The sequence below is a fragment of the Fusarium mangiferae genome (genome assembly GCF_900044065.1).
Source record: "Fusarium mangiferae strain MRC7560 genome assembly, contig: FMAN_scaffold002, whole genome shotgun sequence".
Classification (NCBI taxonomy): Eukaryota; Fungi; Ascomycota; class Sordariomycetes; order Hypocreales; family Nectriaceae; genus Fusarium; species Fusarium mangiferae.
The window spans coordinates 810,068-830,124 of record NW_024573922.1 but is presented as its reverse complement, the minus strand read 5'-3'; the positions used below and the strand labels follow the sequence as shown (position 1 = coordinate 830,124).

General features: G+C 48.4%; 10 protein-coding genes and 1 non-coding gene across 11 annotated transcripts; 3 read left to right on the top strand and 8 right to left on the bottom strand.

Moving 5' to 3' along the window:
• Positions 1-498: 498 nt before the first annotated feature.
• Positions 499-1,675, bottom strand: FMAN_06459 (uncharacterized protein; the record flags this gene model as incomplete). Its single annotated transcript, XM_041826757.1, has 3 exons — positions 499-1,293; positions 1,351-1,443; positions 1,499-1,675. The coding sequence occupies 3 exons, from the start codon at positions 1,673-1,675 to the stop codon at positions 499-501; spliced, it is 1,065 nt and encodes a 354-aa protein (XP_041677788.1).
• A 1,260-nt stretch (positions 1,676-2,935) lies between these two features.
• On the bottom strand, positions 2,936-4,051 carry FMAN_06460 (uncharacterized protein; the record flags this gene model as incomplete). The annotated part of the gene is made up of 1 exon (XM_041826756.1): positions 2,936-4,051. One exon carries the CDS (start codon positions 4,049-4,051, stop codon positions 2,936-2,938), a length of 1,116 nt encoding a protein of 371 aa, XP_041677787.1.
• Positions 4,052-4,482: 431 nt separating this feature from the next.
• FMAN_06461 (uncharacterized protein) lies at positions 4,483-4,860 on the bottom strand (the record flags this gene model as incomplete). The annotated part of the gene is made up of 1 exon (XM_041826755.1): positions 4,483-4,860. The coding sequence occupies one exon, from the start codon at positions 4,858-4,860 to the stop codon at positions 4,483-4,485; it is 378 nt and encodes a 125-aa protein (XP_041677786.1).
• Positions 4,861-6,436: 1,576 nt separating this feature from the next.
• Positions 6,437-7,643, top strand: FMAN_06462 (uncharacterized protein; the record flags this gene model as incomplete). The annotated part of the gene is made up of 2 exons (XM_041826754.1): positions 6,437-6,887; positions 6,943-7,643. 2 exons carry the CDS (start codon positions 6,437-6,439, stop codon positions 7,641-7,643), a joined length of 1,152 nt encoding a protein of 383 aa, XP_041677785.1.
• A 215-nt stretch (positions 7,644-7,858) lies between these two features.
• FMAN_06463 (uncharacterized protein) lies at positions 7,859-9,526 on the bottom strand (the record flags this gene model as incomplete). Its single annotated transcript, XM_041826752.1, has 3 exons — positions 7,859-8,553; positions 8,625-9,439; positions 9,480-9,526. The coding sequence occupies 3 exons, from the start codon at positions 9,524-9,526 to the stop codon at positions 7,859-7,861; spliced, it is 1,557 nt and encodes a 518-aa protein (XP_041677784.1).
• A 459-nt stretch (positions 9,527-9,985) lies between these two features.
• tRNA lies at positions 9,986-10,089 on the bottom strand. Its single transcript has 2 exons — positions 10,053-10,089; positions 9,986-10,021 (listed from the first exon to the last, which is right to left on the bottom strand). It is a non-coding gene; the product is annotated as a tRNA-Phe (tRNA).
• Positions 10,090-10,472: 383 nt separating this feature from the next.
• Positions 10,473-11,285, bottom strand: FMAN_06464 (uncharacterized protein; the record flags this gene model as incomplete). Its single annotated transcript, XM_041826751.1, has 1 exon — positions 10,473-11,285. One exon carries the CDS (start codon positions 11,283-11,285, stop codon positions 10,473-10,475), a length of 813 nt encoding a protein of 270 aa, XP_041677783.1.
• A 771-nt stretch (positions 11,286-12,056) lies between these two features.
• On the bottom strand, positions 12,057-13,733 carry FMAN_06465 (related to monooxygenase; the record flags this gene model as incomplete). Its single annotated transcript, XM_041826750.1, has 1 exon — positions 12,057-13,733. One exon carries the CDS (start codon positions 13,731-13,733, stop codon positions 12,057-12,059), a length of 1,677 nt encoding a protein of 558 aa, XP_041677782.1.
• Positions 13,734-14,364: 631 nt separating this feature from the next.
• On the top strand, positions 14,365-16,609 carry FMAN_06466 (uncharacterized protein; the record flags this gene model as incomplete). Its single annotated transcript, XM_041826749.1, has 2 exons — positions 14,365-14,448; positions 14,495-16,609. 2 exons carry the CDS (start codon positions 14,365-14,367, stop codon positions 16,607-16,609), a joined length of 2,199 nt encoding a protein of 732 aa, XP_041677781.1.
• Positions 16,610-16,979: 370 nt separating this feature from the next.
• On the top strand, positions 16,980-17,850 carry FMAN_06467 (uncharacterized protein; the record flags this gene model as incomplete). Its single annotated transcript, XM_041826748.1, has 4 exons — positions 16,980-17,003; positions 17,051-17,428; positions 17,476-17,614; positions 17,663-17,850. 4 exons carry the CDS (start codon positions 16,980-16,982, stop codon positions 17,848-17,850), a joined length of 729 nt encoding a protein of 242 aa, XP_041677780.1.
• Positions 17,851-18,073: 223 nt separating this feature from the next.
• FMAN_06468 (uncharacterized protein) lies at positions 18,074-19,890 on the bottom strand (the record flags this gene model as incomplete). Its single annotated transcript, XM_041826747.1, has 4 exons — positions 18,074-19,177; positions 19,229-19,342; positions 19,391-19,460; positions 19,508-19,890. 4 exons carry the CDS (start codon positions 19,888-19,890, stop codon positions 18,074-18,076), a joined length of 1,671 nt encoding a protein of 556 aa, XP_041677779.1.
• Between the last annotated feature and the right edge of the window lie 167 nt (positions 19,891-20,057).

Here is a 20,057-nt window from a genome sequence, read left to right as displayed (position 1 = left end):
ACCTCGGACGGCGTTGACCCGATGGCATGGGTCGCAAGCTCATCTTTTCTGGGTATCAATGCCGAGGTCTCATGGAATCTGGGGTAGAGTCCACCAATGACAATAGTCAGTTGGTGGGAAAAGGACGATCTCCCGGGTGAATGACATGGCTATAAGTCACCATCATGTCATACATCCTTTATCTACGACGCCTATTATGTGCACAAGACGATCCTTAAGGAATGAATGGCCCTCAAGAAATAAGAAAACTAAAAGTTTAGAGGAGAATGCCAAAATAAACTCAGTAAAGCATCCCCTAAGCTTAGGCTAAATTACCTAAACTTTTTCATCGCCTATGGCCAAGGTCCTGGGTCTTCTTGCCTCTCCTAGAGAAGGTTTCCGAGAGAAAACAAGACTATAAGTATTCAAGAAGGATATATTAATACTACGTACTGGAACGACATTGCCGCTGTACCAATTCACCGCCTGGCAAAGCTTTCGAGGAGCGGGGACTCGCATTTAGCCGAACAGACCTCGAGCATTAGTCGCTCGAATAGCGTTCGCCTTTCGAGGATCCGGGAATACCTCTTCAACATCCTTATCGAAAGCAGCAGCATACTTCGCAGCTTCTGACATGGGCGTGAAGACAGTGTCAGATCCCCAAACGATTCTCGTGTAATCAACCCATCGAAGCAGTGCAGGAATGGCGAAGTTGACAGGCCAAGGACCAGCAAGGTCAAAGTAGAAGTTCTCAGAGAGGGTTTGCTTCATAGAAGCCTCTGTCAGGTTGAGACCAGGGTAGAGAGCGCTGTAAGTAATGATGCGGTCAAGGGTTGGGATCAGGCCACCACCAGCATGGGACATGATCCACTTGAGGTTGGGGAATTTGGTCGGCATTGACGTGTAAAATAAATCGGCAAAGGTACGCGCCGTCTCGAAAGGGAAGTCCAAGGTAGGAGCAGCAAATTGTCGCACGGCGACTGGCCGGTTGAGAGCCTGCCATTGTTGTTGCGAGATGGAGGGAGCGGTCTTGTCAATATCGAACCGCATCTTGTTGAACTGAGTGCATGGGGTGGTAGGGTGCTCAAAGATAGTGACATTGAGCTCATTGAGGGCGTCGTAGATGGGCTCAAGATCACGATCGCCGAGATACAGTCCGTAGTAGTTGGACATCATGACGATGCCATCGGGCTTCGGGTTGAGCTGCTTGAAGAGATAGTCAATCTCTTTCAAGGAAGCCTTGATGTCAGGTAGAGGAAGTGACGCGAAAAAGCCGAACTGCTTGGGATATTTGGCCTTAACCTGGGAACCATACTGGTTAACTCAACGGGCCAACTTGATAGCTGTATTGGTGGCATCCTTGGAGGGAACGTTGAGGTAGACCCCAGGGCTTGAGATTGACAAAATAGATTTCTCAATGTTATTTTCCTTCATAAATTGCAGATGAGACTCGGCATCCCATTCCTACTGATATAAGCTTATGCCTATCTTATGAATAGGCTATCAGTGCAGAACTCACAGGAGTAAAGGGCATGCCATCTGGGCCAGGTACATGTCCAGCCTCTTTCAAGGCCTTGGCATAGAAAACCGGAACAAAGTGAGCGTGAACGTCGATCTTGGCCGACTTTTGGGGTGAGGGAGTACTGCGGCAAGCAGTGACTGCTAAAAAGAAACTAAAGAGCGACAAAAACTTCATACTGAAGAAGCAACGATAAAACGAGTGTCAAAAGGAGTGTAAAAGAGTGGTACCAGGAAACGAGGGAAACCGTTGGCCTTGGGATCGTCACATTTATTTATGCGTGGTCAACAATCTCGGGAGCCGAGAAAAGTTCAAACGTCTGTTCCAAGTGACAAAAAGACGTGGGCAAAGTAAGAATAATCCAGTACAGATTTAGTGGACCTTAAAGTAGATATTTCTGGCACCTCGATTTAGTCAGCAGTTTTCTTGCTCTGAAGAGTGCCCCATGGATCGAGTGGGAAGCTGGAAATTGGTATCGGCATCAGGGACGTGACAGAATCCTACGTTCCAACCCGACGATTATCGGGCAAGGTTTCTCAATATCTATAGCGTGTTTTATTGGTTGCAATTCGAGATCATAAGCACTAATGTTCCGTCAATGCGACTCTGTCTTTGAAACAGGGCGATGCTTGAACTGTGCCCTCAAATTACAGTGGGCTTCAGAGGATTTTCGCATCGTTTTCTTCTTATCTTAGCGGTGCTTCCTTATCTAAACGACAAACCCCAGTCGCTTCAGCCTTAAGGCAGGGTGAACAGTGAAGAAAACTTGGAACGTTGATTTTGAGTGATAGAATAACTCAGGTAAATTTGGCCGATTAAAATGTATCTAGGCTAATAAACCTTTAAATCTGTTCCAAGAGCTGGATATTTTCCTCCTCCTTTAGGGCCGGTCAAAGGTCCATATGGAGTCAGGATAAGACCATAGGACCTCTGTAACTTTTATGTCCCGTGCAATGGTTCAATGCATCAACGGAATCTCACGACTCCAAGAAACAGACCGGGGGATAGAATAAGATGATCTCTTACATATTAAATATCTGAAAATATGCAGATAATGACAAGCCTTCACCCATGAGTCGCTGAACTTGGCGCTAGCGCCGTATCTACCTACCATCAATACCACAGGACCATTGGGACGAGACATTATAGCATGATGTGTAAGCGTAAAGGATGAGAGCCCATATCCCCATATTTCACAGAACTCTTCATCAGAATCTGAAACAAGGATGATGGCGCAGCTCCTCAGCGGCCGAACCAGGCGCTAATGAGCTTCTACCTTGCCCCTATCGATAGCCTAGCCCAAGGGAGCGCGGACCTGGCTTGGCTTGTAAAGCCAAACAGTATCCGTATCTATTCATTGTCTCACCAAGGCCAGCCTGTGTAAGTACTAAGAGATCTTTGATTGAGAGAATGAGTATTATAAAGTCTACTGGTAAACTAGTCGAGTGTTACGCGCTGCTGGAGTTCTAAAATACGTGCTTGATCCCAGAAGAATCGTCCTCGGCTCCAGGGCTCATAGGCTGTATCACCATTCGAATAATACTCCGGACTGAAGTGCTCAAGATTAGACACTAACCTACCATAAGGGTCTGGAATATTATTCGTGCCATCTTTGCAAAACCACATGAAGCTCCCGAGAACGAACTGGAGGAGTTCACCATTGGTATAGTGTTCTGCAACGGTGAGGCAGACATAACCCTGCAGACAGAGTAGAGCAATGTAACGTAGCTCCTCATCTCGAGTCCTCGCACGGAATCTAGCAACACGTACGAGTTCAGAGCATCGAGGCTCCGAATCTTTGCGTGATTCCTCAAGCTCGAGTTGTCGATCAACGCGTCGTATGAGATTTTCATAGCATTGGAATATAAAGCAGAAAATGGACAGGCAGGCGCCGTTGAAGCTGTTGTGAATAGAGTACCCTTCTGAAAAGGAATCCTGGCTATAGATTGGCAAAAGCGTAGCTTGATATAGCTTTGTCTCATGCAATAGGGTTTTGTCGTAGACAAGATGGTGTCGCTTGCATTCGAAGCCAAGGAATGCTTCTCGTAACCGCCTCAGTTCGCTATCAGTAAGGTCAACCGTTTGGTAAGGCTCAAACCTCGATACACCGACCCTTCGGTGTGAGAATACCCTAGCATAGTCGTCTTGGATCTTGTTCCAAGCGTGAACTGAGTATCTTGAGATGAATCGGTCGATTTCATTGTTAAGGCTGGTCATCTCGCAGAGCAGCTTCAAGTTGCACCAGTCGCCATAGAAGTCTGCCTTGCATACTTCTTGTTTCGCTTCTGCAGGATCTAAGAACGCCACATTTCGCAAAGCTAAGCGTAAGCGACAAGCGCGAACGTCATATCCGAATGTCTTTTCAATTGGAAGCTTTCGGTCAAAAGCCCGTACGGCTGTTCCCACAACACGTCGACGGTGTGCCTGGAGTAGATGCAAGGCCTTGGGATATGAGAAGGCGAACGCTCTTATGCTGGAAGGACACCCCAAGCACTCCATAACCATGAGAAGTAGCTCGGCTGGAAGACTACACAGAGGCGATATCGAACTCATATTGAAGGATAAAGAAGAAGAGGGGAGCGATATGTTAAATTGAAAGAGCGAGAAACAGCGAGGGAGAGGACTAAAGGCACTTTGTGGGGGTATTTATAGACTCCTTGTCCTGACATAGTTTGAGATAAAAGCCTTTATTTAACTTTTCTGCTTCTTAAAGTCAAGAGAACAGAGATGAGCCATAATTAAAAGGATAGAGTTGGGCGACCTAAACTTTGTTGAAGGGAGTTGTAATTCTTGAGCTCTTGACTGGATCAACCACGCCCAGATACACCAAGGTTCACACAAACTTCTTAACATGATGACATTCCCGAACCTACACGCCCATACCAAAATTTATTGAACGTTTTGTAAGTTCTATCTTTGTGTAACAAGGTGTATGACAAGAGGCAGCAGACTTTTCTGTTCAATACTACACGTAAGTTCTGTGATCAACAACAACTACTGGCGGCAGCGGCGCCCGCAGTGCTGGCACTACTTGATCGACTGTCTTCCTCGCGCTTCTGAAAATCGTAGATAGACAGCAAAGTTGTGATGACGGCATACTCAAACATGGGGCCGAGATCCATGTTGATCTGTAAGGTTCCAACGGCACTGAGACGCAAGCTCATGGTGTGGCTTGTAAAGACTGCCATGAGCTGGCCATTTGGATCCAGCAGCTTGAAGTTATTATCGCTTAAACGAGAAGCTTTCATACCGTCTATAGCCACGCTGTTGTCCTTACTCCAAGTCATTGGAACGGGCTGCCCTGTGTTTGGAAGATTAAAGGTAAATGTCCAACCGTACTTGTCCTTTCCGCGGTACAGCATTTCTGTCCACCGAACGTTTGACGGATCTCCGAGACCAATGCGAAATATCTTCTCATCGCTATTGTAGTAATTGCTTGCATTTGGGAGATAGCAAGCAGCCATTGCGATCCCTTCGGCGTTCAAGACCAAGTCGGGTTGCTTCTTCTGATTACTTGAGATGGCAAGGCTGTATGGGACAGGACCGTCAAGTGCATTGTCAGGCTTGCACTCGTAGCGGTCGTGGAATGAAGGCTTAGTGATTTTGAACTGAGCTCGGCCTTGAATCTGAGTGGGCGGTGGATGATATATGGGATGGCTATGGCTTTGGGTGTGCCCATACATGGCCCGCTGCGGTGGCGGCCCCGAAGATGGAGCGTACTGCTGGGGTTGATGATATGCCATTGCCATAGCGAAGTCAGGGTAAAGAGACGCAAGTAATTGGGAAAGGCACACGGAGTTCTAAATGTATCGGATAGGATGATAAGGGTGACATTGATGGCGACAGAGAGAAAGTTGAACAAGAAAGATGCTGGGTCAATCGTGGAATATATTTCAAGCTCAGTTAGGAAGATCGACGCTATAAAATCATGCTTAAATAACTTGAAAAAGCGTCGTCAATCTTCCAGATGCCCTACTCACTTCCAAGTGCAGAATTACGAAGGTTGGCTCAAGAGGAGTGGCTGATAACGTCCCTTGTGATACGGATCTACAGGCCAAGCGCCTGAAAAGGAGAACTCTCAGCGCTGCGTGGACTGCGTGTGTTGAATAATGACATCACCGCCCCCAACTGACAGCTGGTCTTGGACATTTCGAGCCTGGGTGATCGAGATTTAGTGGCTTTGTTATGCCGTCAGCCGTACGGATCTGCACCGTTGCATTCATGAATGCGATCGTTTCACGACTCCATAGGGAGAACTGCATGCGGTTGTAGCTCTAGATTGACAAGCAAATGTGGTAAGCATTACGGTTATAGACGGTTTCAAGTCATTCAGTCTTTAGCCCAATCTGAGAGTACTGGGTATCCTCATTTCGTTATCACCTCCGAATCTACTGCGTGATAACACAATCAAGCAGATGCCCTGGTTGTTGCTTTGACACGAAGCGCTCAAAGTGATATAAGAAATGATCTTCAGGATCACGGCGATCCTGCCCGATGGATTCTCTATGAATGGCGATAATTTAGACCCGAGAAATGCTGGTATTCCATGGTCCTTGCTGCTCAGGTGAGCCAGTCACTTTCCGTGTCATGCAGGTGCGCGATACAGTGGTTCGAGAGCAAACAGCTGGCAGGCACTGCTTGAAGACACCCACCAAATACGTTACCTGTCACCTTATGAATCACGCGGACGAAGCTCGCGTTTGAGGTTCTCCCCAAAACACCACAAAGATTCTCTCAATTTCTCTCTCGCGATATTCTCTCCATCTCCACAGCAGCCCGCCAAACTGGATAAGCACCTCATCTATTGCAGCGCCATCGGTGAGTCTCCCGGATACCTGTCGCGAGATTTCCTAACATTTATTTGGCTAGACTCCCACCTTCCCGACACCAAGTGTCGTCTTGAAGAAACATCGATCGAACCGATTGAACAAGCGAAACATGGCTCGGCGTGGGGCACCGAGATATTTATCAAGGATCATTTCGAAGAAGCACAATCCCGATGGCCGTGAAAAGAACATCGCATGGCTCAACGAAAAGTGGGAAGGTCTAGACTGGATCCCTGCCGATGTTCGAGCGGGTTTCCAAAAAGGCAAAGTTTCAGCCAGCGTGCTCCGCGGCCTCAAGGCCATTTCTGAGCTGGCCACCGAACGAAACATTCCCTTGATCTCTCTATGGGAGCCTGACGGATGTCTCAGAAATGCAGTCGAAGATGGCGCCACCATCAAATATGGACCCAAGTCTAAGAGCAAGCCTCCAAAACCGTGGCCCCTTTCCAGGAACCGAGTGTTGCTCGCCTACCAGTCCTTGACTTCATCTCCTGCCGAAGTGGGAAATGTCCGCATTTCATCGCCAGGCAAGTTTGTTATACACCATGTGAATGAGGTCGCCTGTGCCACGCTCTCGAAATGCCGAGACATGCAGGGCATCGGCTAACACCTATGCAGGTTCCGAGACTGGTGTTGACTGCAAAGAAGAAGTACCCGAAGATGAAACTGTCGGTTCGCAATTGAGTTCTCCTTCACCCAGCCCGCCAGCCGAGCAGCGACAGCCACATATACTCCACGATACGATCGCGTCCACGGAACATGAACTTCGAGATCCATCACGCGGTACGAAGCGAGCCCTCGAAGATGCAACCTCAGACTCAAGCCGAAATAAGCGTGCTCGGGTCACCATCGATGAAGTTCTGGGAAATCTCAGTTTTGATCTGATCAAAACTGCCCGCCGCACAATGGAGGTAGAACTTGATACCGCCCTTTCGTTCAAAAGAGACGCCGGAAAAGCACTGATAGATCTGTTGCACCGCGACTGCTCCGTGGCAGTAACCCAAGCCGAAAGAGTCCAGACTCGTAATCGAAAGCAAGAAGCCGACGAGGCATTTCGCCAAACTCACGAGAGACTCCATGGACCCAGTCAAACTCTAGCCGCGATGAGCAACCTCAAGAAGACATTCGATGCACACTCCGTACGCGCCCTCAAGCTCGAGAATGCTGAAAGAGTGGTACAAATATGCAAGGATAGACTGGATAAGGCGCATGCGAACCACGAAGCGGCTCTGAAGTCCAACCCGATTGACGATTGTGACTTGGAAGCAGTTTGGGATATGTTCAAGAGGGATGATGGCCATGGAAAGGACTTTCAGTAATGTTATATATCCTCTCATTGACGGGACGATCGTAGTTAAGGCGGGAAAGATGCTATTTGTTCACGGAGTGCTTTGTTGTTTGCAACCAACTATGGAACCTAGGATGGACTAAGTTCAGGTAGTCCCGAGCAAGTATCACTATAGAGCACCATAATTCGTATGAACAGAGCTCTCCTAATTTGTGATGGTCAAAACCTCGGTCTACCTTTGAAGAATCACGCGATCAGAATCTCCCGCTTCTGCAACCAAGCTTCAGTGACACCAGCCTCCGCCTCACCGTCCATGAAACCATGCACGTAGGTTGAACCAACAACCATATACACCTCACCCTCAGCACCATCTCTGGGTTCAACCTTGCGTAACGTCAAGGGTACCTTTCCCCCATCAAGAACAACCACCACATCACCCTCCTTCGCAGCAAAGCGCGTTGCTAGAAAGAGTCCATTATCCGTGACCGCGAACATGAAGCTACCAGGGCTGTAATGATGTGAGATTTGGCCCTCGATGTCAAGCTTAGTGAGATCCTCGTCGTCGGCGGGCTGATAACTGAATGCAGATCTTGAGTATTTATTGCCAAAGTGTAAACGATATGTCTGTAGGGGGCTCCATTCAGTTTTCAACTGCTCTTGGTTTTCGACGTCCAACCTCTCAATCTCGGTTTGTCTCAACCGACGCATTCTTGGGGGGAGCGTGCAATCCTTTACCATCGTTCGCCAGAATGCACGAATGGCAGTCTCGCCTGTTGATATCTCTTTACCGCCGACTTTTGGGGCATAGAGATGCTCTTGGGGTTGCTCAAGTGCTTCCTTGCCAAGGTAAAGGTTCATGACATCGAACGCTTCAAGGCGTCTGTCATCCTGTAGAACAGGTGCGACTGTTCCAAGAATGGTGCCTTTGGTGGCCAGGATATCTTGTCCAGAGGGTTAGTCGACTCCATTTCGCGGAATCGCACCAGCACATCCATGAGCTTAGACCCCTTGCCCTGTGACATGAGGCGGCGTTGGTCCTCGATCAGTTTGATGGGGACGAACACTTCACTAAAGTCCTTGTAATATAAGAGAGAATGACTACTCTCGCGGCCCATGTGGAACGCGTCAAAGTATGGCTCGTCTTTGAAGAGGCTTTTCAAGACATCCCAGTTTAGCTCAGCATTTCGAGACATGAGCGTCAACCGCGGGGCCAGAGAGAGCTCCTGCATGACCCACAGCCGGCTCCAGAGTGTTGGCTGCCTGAACACGGCACCGAGAACGAGCTGTGAGTCCGTGAGGAGACGATAGCCTTCTCGGGCCCGATCTTGCAGTTCTTTTAGAGTCTGTGGATTCTTCTCGGCTATTTCACGCATCAAGTCCATGCCCTTTTGCACCCATTCTTCTTCTTCGTCAAGATAGGGATGGCTGTAAAGCTCACGAGCCTTGACATCTTTGCCGATCATCGGGTCAAGCCAGGCGATATCTTGCTCGCAATTTGAGTAGATTTCGCGCATGAGAGCGACCTGATGACCCCGCTCCTCGACATCTGACTGATTGATGCAAATCGCATCAACCCAAATAACTCGGGGCTGGTCATCTCTTTGCCTCAGGCATGATAGAATGTATCTCAGGCTTGGTGTGATGAAGAAAGTGTGATTATTGAGAATTATCGGCTCCGAGAAATCGGGCTCCCCCCAAACATACGATAGGGCCTCGTACTTGGGATTCTCTGATAAGGTGTTGAGTACGGCGTGTGAAAGGGTGCAATGTATATTTGCATCGCCGTGTCGAGGTGGAAGAAGCGTGAGAAGTCGGATTTCGTGCCGGCTATTGTCAAGAGGTTTGTAGATCGTTGCATATACTCCGCCATTGACGGGACATGACCTTGGGGCCGTGGTCCAGCTTCTCTGTCATTTTGAGATTTATATTTGAGAATAAACAATGTAGAAATAATGCGTTTTTACGGGCAAGATGTATGTGAGAAATGTTGCCTAGGGCTGAAACGTTGTCGAGGCTGTGTTGAGCAGGTAAGGGGAGGCAAGACAACAGAGGACCTTGACCCTAAGTGTCAGAAATAGCCAATCTAAGGATCTTCTAAATTTATACTAAACTTGCCTAAATATTTGTGTCACTTAGAGTAGAGACCTTAAGCTTTTTTGCTTCCGCAGGACAGGGAACAGGGGTCTGACTGATGTTGGCTCTAAAATTAGAAATTAGACACTTAATCACTTCTGACCTTGAACCAAAATGTCAGCATGCTGGTCTAGTGTCGCGGTTTGAGGCTGTGCTGCTAAGCATTGTTAGCATGCAAGTGGCAGGGCTGGTATAAATTCGGTGTCTGGTTGCGGCGAGAAAGTGCAAAAAGATATTGAGTGCCGTTTGTGTGGATCGAACACACGACCTTCAGATATCACTTTTATTGGTGAGGATTGAAGTTTGACTTCAGTCTGACGCTCTCCCAACTGAGCTAAACCCGCTGACTAATACGTTACTGCTCCGGTTTCACTTCTCCATTTCTGAGGAAAACATTGGTGTTGGAACGAGACATGGCAATTGCTCTCTGAGAAAGTAACAAAGATATCGTATGGCTAATGCTATCTCAAAACAAGAAGTGTCAACTGATTAACGCAATGAGGCCTAGAGAACTTAGCATAGTTCAGCTTCAACAACCGAGAGTACACTCACTAACTATGGCATAAGAAAAGAGGCGAGGGTATAGAAACACGTTTCAGAATCGATTATCATCTGAGATGTCTGCACCGTCTTAACCTAAGACGTAAGACAGATCAGCCTACTGCTTGTTCTATGGTACCCAAGTTCCAGCTTCTAGTGCCAACTCCAGTCGTCCTCCCGCTCGTCATTACCTTTGGGTATAGCCACCATCAACAACCAAGGCCGACCCAGTAACAAAAGAACTTCGTCCTCCAGAAAGATACAAAACACCATCAGCAATCTCCTCGGGTGCACCCATCCTCTGCATGGGAACAGCTGTCGTGATTCGCTCTTGCATAGCCTTGAGCACTTCGGGGTTCTTTGTTGTCATTGGTGTCTCTGTGTATCCTGGGCAGATAGCGTTGATGCGAAGTCCCTCCTTTGCGTAGTCCTCTGAGGCTGAACGTGTGAGACCAATGATGGCATGCTTGGCAGCTGTGTAGGATGTCGATAGTGGGATACCGACAACGCCCTGAATGGAAGAGAAGTTGACGATTGATCCTCGCTGTAATTCTCTTCCGTTGATAGATGAACGTATGGGGTCTTGCTTCAACATGACTTGTGCTGTAGCTCTGAGGACAAAGAATGTTCCAGTGAGGTTGATGCTGACAACACGGTTCCAATCAGCTGTATGGGCAAATGCTGCACCGCCTTGATGCTTCATGGCGATACCAGCTGCATTGACAACATAGTCGATGCGGCCATACTTTTTTGCAACATCTGCGACAATCTCGTTGATGCGGTTCTCATCTGTGACGTCTGCAGAGTATATCTCAATTTTAAAGTCCTTCTTCGGTGACAATTGCTCTTTTTCAATCTCAGACTTGACGATCTGCAGAGATTCAAGGTTGAGGTCTATGAGTGCAATACCGGCACTGCCATCGCGGGCAAAGGCCCTGGCGCATGCTCGGCCGATACCTGAAGCACCTCCTGTGATCAGAGCGTATCCTGGGACATCCATTGGAATAAAGGTATTGGGGATGAGAGACTGATGATATGCCAAATTCTTTAGATAAAACTGATTGATATTGATGTCTATCTTCACAATATGGAGTTGTTCTTATACACCTATAACTACTTCATCCCAATTGTCCCACGTTTGATAGGTCCGTGACTCGGCGACCGATATCCGAAGCTAAGTTGGAGAAGCTTTCCTGGTTTGATATGGAGCGTTCTCGCTATCTTGGGCTTGCCCCACCATGATCAGCCCCCAGATATAACTTTCCTGTTTCAAATGCGGGGAATGCATGATAACGTAGTCGCTGGAAGGCCTCAATCTGGTGAGCAGATGATAACGAGAAGGCAGTTCCGCGACAGAGGCTGGACTTGAAGAACGGAGACTTCTCGGGAATTTGTGATCGATTATCACCGCGTGACTTGTTTACTGACTAAGTTGAACTGTTTCATCCATGACTGGCACTGTAGCCTGTAGGTTACTGAGCTTAGATGCATCCAAATACGTACTGAGTTGCAGAATGCGCTTGAGACGGCTCTTCAAATATAAACTGGTACTGTTGCTATAATTATTCGTATTTTCATATATGCTAGAAAATAAGCTTACAAGTGTTATGATATGTTTTGCTAAGTCACAGTTGTTAATTGTTTGGCCCACGAACACAATTGCACATATTTCCCTCTAAGCAGTGTCGGTGCGCACAAGTCTCCCTCAGATATTACGGCACAAAAAAGGGCAAATGCTTTATAAACTGAAAGGAATTTTAATTACCTCGATCTATGCGAAAATAAGACCCTTGTATCCCGACTTCTTGACCTCCGCGCACCGCCTTCGATACTCTCCAATGCTTCCACTGTATCGTGCAACACTTCTAACATTCTTGCCCTTGACGTTCTTGTTCACACCTGTCATCCAACTATCAATCTCATTCATAAGAACCTGGCTCTCACTGCACTTCACCACATGCTCAGTCCATTGCTCAACGGCGTCCTCTGTGGGTTCAACAGAAGTGTAGCCGTTGTCCTTGCAGTGCTGCAGCATATCTGATATAGCTTGCACACCGTGCTCAATGTTGCGTGTAGCGTTGCCAAAGGGCTGATGGGGACCAAGGACCATGAACATGTTTGGCATCGAGGGTACAGTAATACCAAGGAACGTTCGGGGTCTGTGGTCAACCCAAACTGCTTGATCACCCTTAGGGCTGTCGCTCGTCGCGATCAATGGCCTGTTCTGCTTGCCATGCCAGTCAATAGCACTAAAGGCACCAGTGATCGCATTGAATCCAGTAGCACAGATCAGAATGTCAAGCTTGTGTTCCTTGCCGTCGGAGGTTAGGATGCCTGATGGCGTGACGCGATCGATTGGTGTCTTTTTCAGATCAACAAGGTGAACGTTTGACTTGTTAAAGGCCTCAAAATATCCACTCTCCATAGGGACTCGTCGCGTACCGAAGCCGTGATCTTTGGGGATAAGGCTCTCCGCAATAGCAGGGTCATCAACCCGTTGTCTGATCTTCTCGGCCATAAAATTGGAATACAGACTGTTAGCATATCGATCGGTGTACGTGTCAGAGAATACGCCCAGCCACTTTCCAAAACCAGGAGTGTTGTAAAGCTTCTCCCAGAGCTCTAGTCGCTCTTCTTCCGAGACCTCAAGAGACTTTCGAGGGTCACCGTGATGCATGAAGCCCGATGAACTTGTTTCGCAAATCTTGAAGATATTGTCATAGTTCTTCTTGTGTTCGGCCATTTGCTCGAGTGTGATTTCGGAGTTGCGAAGAGGAGCGGACCAATTGGCCGTCCGTTGGAAGACGCTGAGGGATTCGACACCATCTACTTTGGAGACGGCAGTTGTGATTTGTATGCCTGTCGCGCCTGTTCCGATTACTCCAATCCTCTTGCCTACAAAGTCACGATTGATATCGAGGTCCTTGGGCCAGCGAGAAGTATGAAAGAGCTTGCCGCTGAAATCTTCAATGCCTTCGATTGCGGGCAGAGTAGGCGCAGAGAGGAAGCCCATGCAGCTGATGAAGAACGTGGAGACGTATTCGTTGCCAGCTTCATCGACAAAGGTCCATGTGCGATCACCTTCACTCCATGTAGCCTTCGTAACAGTGGTATTGAACTGAACATCTTTCTTCAGATTGTGCTTCTCAGCAAAATAAGTGATGTACTTGTGAGTCTCTGGTTGAGGCGAAAAGGCTTCCTTCCAGTGCCACTCGTCAAGAAGCTCCTTGTCGAATGAGAAGCAGTAAGACAGCGACTCAGAGTCGAATCGACATCCGGGGTAAGAGTTCCAGTACCAGGTGCCTCCAACATCGGGAGCGGCATCAAGAACTCTGATACGCCATTCTGGGAAGCGTTTCTTGAGTTGGTAGAGTGAGCACAGGCCGGAGAGACCTGCGCCCAGGATGAGAACGTCGAAAGTGCTGGTAGACTGAGGTACAGAACCCATTGCTGATAGTGTGAATAGTGCGATGATCAACGGTGGATAAAATTGTCTTGTTGCTTCAACTTGGTGCAAAGTGCCAACGTCAGAACTGTATCTATATATCTCGAGATAAATGATTCAATCGTGTCATGTCGGAGCTGCCTTCACATTTTCTGCTCAGCCAATGACCTGAACAGGATAGTCTGCTCGACTTTCCTATCATGCTATCACACAGTGAAAAGCGACATGTCTTGCCACCAGATATAACTTTCCTTTTACGATGGTGGCTTCGATAGTGGAACATTCCCGCCCAATCACAAGTTTGGATCAGGTGGCGAGCCGTTGCAAAGTGCGGGGAGAACCTTATCAACGTGATGATCCCAAGGACGCGAGATCAAAGTGCGCCCTGCAGGAGTCAACTACCGATACGAACTGGAGGGTTTCGATCTCTGCTGATTGTTCATCGCTTGGTTGGGATAGGAAAGTTTCTCCAGGAGAGGGATTGGTACCGATAACCGAAAGGCGGGGAAGCGATTGGCCTTATCTCACTTCTCCACCACGGCGGGAGTGCCGATGCCTGCATCTCAGGACCCTTTACAAGTGGGCATTCCCGGCTGAGAAGAAGGTCTCGTCGAGGAGATAGCTTCTCTTCAATATGCCTCCTCTCTTAGGGAAGTCCACAGCAAAGGCTAAGCGGGTCCCAGGGCGGAGGACTCGTTCGTTTGGAGGATGCGTTACCGTATGTTCAATCACTCAGTCGATCATTCCCTACTGACCCTTCGCAGTGTCGCAGCCGTCGTGTGAAATGCGATGAAGGGCGTCCCGGATGTTCTATGTGTAACATCTCCGGTCTCGATTGCGGAGGCTATAGCAAAGACATCTTCTTCGACTTTGATGACCCCTCATCGACGGGCGTCGCTCGATTCCGAAGACCATTATTGACGGAACAAGAACGTGAGCGTTTGAGCGAACAGATTGCGCAAGACGTCCCACCAGAGCTGGCGGGCTGGCATCTGTCTCAGATTGATGAAGAATGCGAAAGGACGTCTACGGACCTGCAAATCTCAAGGGGGCCTTTCGGTGCTTTTCGCATTACGCAGCAATTACCCTCAGATCCATTGAGTACCTTGGACGAGATAGAAGACGACACGATAGAAGTTTCACAAATTCACTCTGTCGAAGAAGAAGATCAATTGCTACTCCCTGAATTCGATGACGACGTGGAAGTAGTGACCTCAACACTTGACTTTGCGACTGGAACGACTCCTCGAGATGCTCAGCATCAACTATCGGGTCAAGACAACGCGCTCATCCCTCGTACAGATTGGTTCAAAGCACTGGAAAGCTTCCCTGTGGGCAGCTGGCTGGATCCAGGGCACTTCGATCTCCCCGACTGGTGGGATCCTGTGGCCATGGGCACTGAGAGTGCCGTACCTTGGATGGGTGAATCAGCCTTGTCGCAGAAACCTCCTTCGCCATTTGCAAGGTCGTCCACAATTGAGCTTGGGTCTCCGAAGCTCTACCTATCACACCTTTCGCCTAGCTCAGGCTCAGTATCGTCCCAAGTCGACACAGACGTACCGCGTGATGCTGTATTGCTGGTCAAACACTATGCAACGATCGTGCTTCGGGGCCTGACTCCATACCGTCACAGCAAGACACCATGGCACGTGCTCTTTCTCCCTCATGTTAAAAGCTGTTTAGCGGCCTTGACACTCGGTGAGAAGATGGACCATGCCAGTCTATGTGCATTTTATGGCACATTATCTATCAGTGCCTTCAGCCTGGGTGGCATTCACGGTTCCACCAAGTGGTTAGACCAAGGCACAGCATATTACCAGAAAGCCCACTTTCATGTTTGCCTTATGCTCAAGACAGCATACGATATTCCCAAGACTGCCAAGTACAAGTCTATACTGATGGCTCTCTTGACGATGGTCCAGATTGCTATACTCTCTGGCAATCGAGATGAAGCAGAGTACTTTTTCCTGGAAACGGAGAAGTTCATCCGAACAAAAGGCCTGAACCGACGAAAGTCCCGCAAAGTCAGGTTACTACATCACTGCTACGTGTTTGAGCGGCTGTCCCACGAGAGCACTTTTACACAAAATACACTGAACTTGGATCATCGGAACCGCGTCCGCGAAGCGATAGAAGCAAGCGGCGCCAGTGCCTATAGCCAGGATAGCTTGTCTTTCCGACTTACTACATGGAGTAACCTGGATCAGGAGATGCACAAGGTCAAGGGTCAGGAAGAGGGAGAAAACGACCTCCACCTTCAGCATCCAGGAATATGGTCGGCTACGCTTTATCCTGAGATATTTGGCGTACCAGAGCTTCACCTCTTTATGCTTTCGCTGGTCATCCGGCTTGCACGAGAGAAAGAGCAAAACCAAGATGAACTCATAAACTCTGGACTTACATTGAAAGAGTTCATGGCTCGAGCAAAGGCAGTTGAGCGATGGATCAAGCAACTTCATGTGCTTCGCCAGTCCATATGGATGGTCGAAGCGCCTGTTGATCCAGAACACCGACAGTCTGTCAATCTGCTGAACAGCTTGGCTGATACAATGCAGCACGCACTTTCTGTATACTTTTATCGTAGAATCTATGATCTGGATCCGAGTATGCTTCAGAAGCATGTTCTTGGTGTGCGGGATCGGCTGCTTGAGTTTGATGCATCAGATGCGGGAATGGGATACGGATCTTTGCGACTGATATGGCCTGCATTTGTTGCAGCTTGTGAGACTGATGATAATGATATACGGGCGTCGTTTGTACAATGGTTTGAATGCGCTGCAAAGCGAAGCGGGCTGAGGATATTTACGGAAACGAAAGAACGTATTGAGCAGATATGGATCGGGAGGGACAGCACCGATAGACAAAATGGGCTTGTGTAAATAGCGAAATCGGAGAACATACAGATAGTGCAAATATGAACCGGCAAGTCTTGCCATGCATACATGTAAATGTGGTTATGTGACGTGTCCTCACTTGCTTTGTTGATGGCCAGCCAACGCTCCCCACGCAAAAGTAGCCATAGAATGAGTTCTTTGTAACAAACCGCTACTTGGGATGACTTTCCACTTCCAGAACCGCTTATCACCTTTCGATGCGGGGTAAACCCATCGCCAATTACCTTCGAATGAGATACGTCACACAGACATGTTGGTTATGGCTGGGCTGCTTTGGACTTAAACCTGGCAAAGCCTGCTCCGACGTTTTCATCATGTAGAAGAAACTTCACTGTCTATGATACCAAGTTCCAAAATGGCATCTTTTGAAGGAAAAGTGGTAAGTACTCTTTCATCGTGCAACATTAGGCAGGAATAACACTTCAGATCGCTGTGACCGGCGCTGGCTCTGGTATGGGCCTAGCCACCGCAAAGCTCCTTGCCGAGAGAGGAGCTACAATTTCCCTCGCCGATATCAACGAAGAAGCACTGAAAAAGGCCAAAGCTTCGTTGCCGGGTGACAAGCATATCTATCAAGTGGTAGATGTCAGCAAAAGCGACTCAGTAGACTCTTGGATCAAAACGACTGTCGACAATTTCGGCGGGCTCTATGGTGCTGTGAACATGGCTGGTATCATTGCTGAACCAGCGCCTCTCACCGAGTACAGTGATGAGGTCTGGGATAAGATGTTTGCAGTCAATACCCGTGGAGTGTTCAACTGCCTTCGTGCAGAGCTCAGAGCCATGTCCGCCGGTGCTAGCATTGTAAGTTTGAAGAACAACATTTTGGACAATTGTTGATTGCCCTTCAGGTCTCAGCCGCCAGCGTGTTTGGGCAATTCGGTGCTCCGGGGCATGTCGCATACTGCGCAAGTAAAGCAGCTGTTATCGGCCTTTCGCGCACAGCTGCGAAAGAGAATTCTCACATCCGAGTCAACTGCGTTTCGCCTGGTATGCTTGTACCGCTAACAGGCCTCAATACTTGCTGACTTTGTTTAGGATCCGTGAGTACTGCTATGAACGAGCATGATGATGAAGAACATATCAAGCGCAGTCTCTCGGGGACTGTGCAGAAGAGAAGAGCTGATCCGGTCGAGGTTGCTCGAGTAATCGCGTTTTTACTCAGTGATGAGGCATCATTTGTGACTGGCGCGGTATACAATGTTGATGGCGGATGGGTGTGCTAAATATGTTTAGCAGTAATGCCTCGAGGATCTCGATGTATTCCGCTCATAACATGGTACAGAGTTATATCTGCTTGCTTTACTAAGACGCAAAGAATATCTGAAGGACGGATAACTTAATATATTCTGAATTATCCTGAGTTATCCTAAGTTATCCTAAATTATCCTAATTATTCTCACTATTCCACACTAAACTTCTCGATTTCATCCTGTTACTCAATGACCTTTAGGTAAGGTATCTAAACCCAGATCCTGGGAGATGTCGTCCAGCAGCTTCCTCTTCAGCCTCCTTGAGTTCCAGCTTCCGGTTAGCACGCTTCAAAACGAAATGAATCGCGATACTGGCGACTATAGCGATAGTAGCCATGGCGGCATTTACACTGAAAGCAAGAATAAATCGCGGCTCAGCGCCATTGGGACACAGGAAGGATCCGTAGATACTGCAGATAGTCGCCAGGGCATTGTTGAATGCCAGCGCCGCAGCTCGTTTAGACACGGGTCGAAAGTTGGTGTTGGCAGTCCATACCATAGACATGTTGAAACCGGAGTAGATGCCAGGAAGCATGATCATGGCACCGAAGTAGCGAGGACCAATGCCGGTGGTGGAAGCTGAGATGATGAAGCCTGCGAGCGCACAAGCAATAGACAAACTGGTATGCCAGAAGCGCTCTTGCACCCGGTCGGCGTTCCATGCTACAACCGCACAGACGATGCAGGCCAGTAGATATGGAGGTGCGGTTAGCAGGAGGGTAGTGATTCTGTCTTTGCCCATACTCTTCACAATTGTAGGGAAGAAGCTGTTGATTGCAATGGCACTGGCAGCGCCATAGCAGACAACAATCAGGATCCAATTCTTAGGGTCCTGGAGAAGCAGCTTGAAACCATGGAAGAGAGATTGCTGGTCACCTGCTGTCCAGTCCTGTTCACCAGCAGCATCAACTTCCATACGCCACAGAGCAATGGCACGTTCCTCTTCAGTGAGCCATTTGGTGGTTGCTGGAAAATCGGGTAGAATCCAGTAGCAGCAGAAGGCGATGACAACAGTAGCTGAGCCTTCTAGGATAAAGATCCATCGCCAGGCCAGGAGTCCACCAACACCGTTCATTCCGTCAATGATGCCAGCGGCGATTAGTCCCGAAAAGGCGCCAGAGATCAGAGATCCGGAGTAGAAGATCGCTGTTCGAACGCCTAGTTCCTTTCGCACATACCACGCGCTGAGAGTTGCCATGGCGCCGGGATAGAAAGCCGCTTCGACGAAGCCGAGAAGGAAGCGAACTGCAGTGAGTGCGCCGAAGCTATGGACAGCGCCAGTGGAAGCACATAGAACACCCTGTCTCTGTCAGTCTTACTGTCAAGTTTGAACATCTGGGGAATAGCATACCCATCCGATCATACAAGCCGTAAGGTAGGAGGCTGGCTTTCCGATTTTGTTCAGCAGCATGTTGGAAGGAACTTGCATGAGAACATAGCCAACGAAGAGCACAGATACGGCAGTCTATAATGGTTAGATTAGCCTCGAGAGAAGATTCCATGTCTTTCATACCTGGAACTCATTGCCTTTCAATCCCAGATCCTGTTCCAGGCCTCCAAGTCGAGCGGCTCCAATAGCATTCCTGTGTCGTCAGCATCCCTGATAACCTTTATATGTCAGGCATCTTACCTGTCGAGATAGTTCATGATGTAGATCAAGATCATGCATGGGAGCAGACGCAGGTCGATCTTGCGCCTAAGACGCTTCTCCAGAGCCGTGAGTTCCTCATCAGAAAGGTGCTGGAGAGCTTCAGGCTTAGGAGATATGACTTGTCCCTGGCTCTTGGAGTCGCAAGACTCATTCTCGTCCATGCTGGCGTGGGGTTTCTTCTCGATATCCATGTTGTTGTATATGCTGCTGTTGACTGAAATAGGAGTTGATGCCGCGAATGATGAGGAGCTTTCCCATCCAGATTGGAAACGCTCGTCTTTATACATCTCTGATGTATGCAAAACCATTGGTGTCTTATCAGCCTGGAGCACTTCCCCAGACTCCGCGTAGTCGCTTGGCATGGGGTAGCTTTTTGAAAGACGCTATACAGATGATGGTAAGATAGGGAAACGAAGTTCTTGTCGGCTCGGTAGGCATAGAGGCCGTTAGGAGGACGCCAATTCCCCGGATTTTATGTTGTTCTGAGTATGATACGGGGAACCCTTGCCTCACCCACGAGATAGGAAAG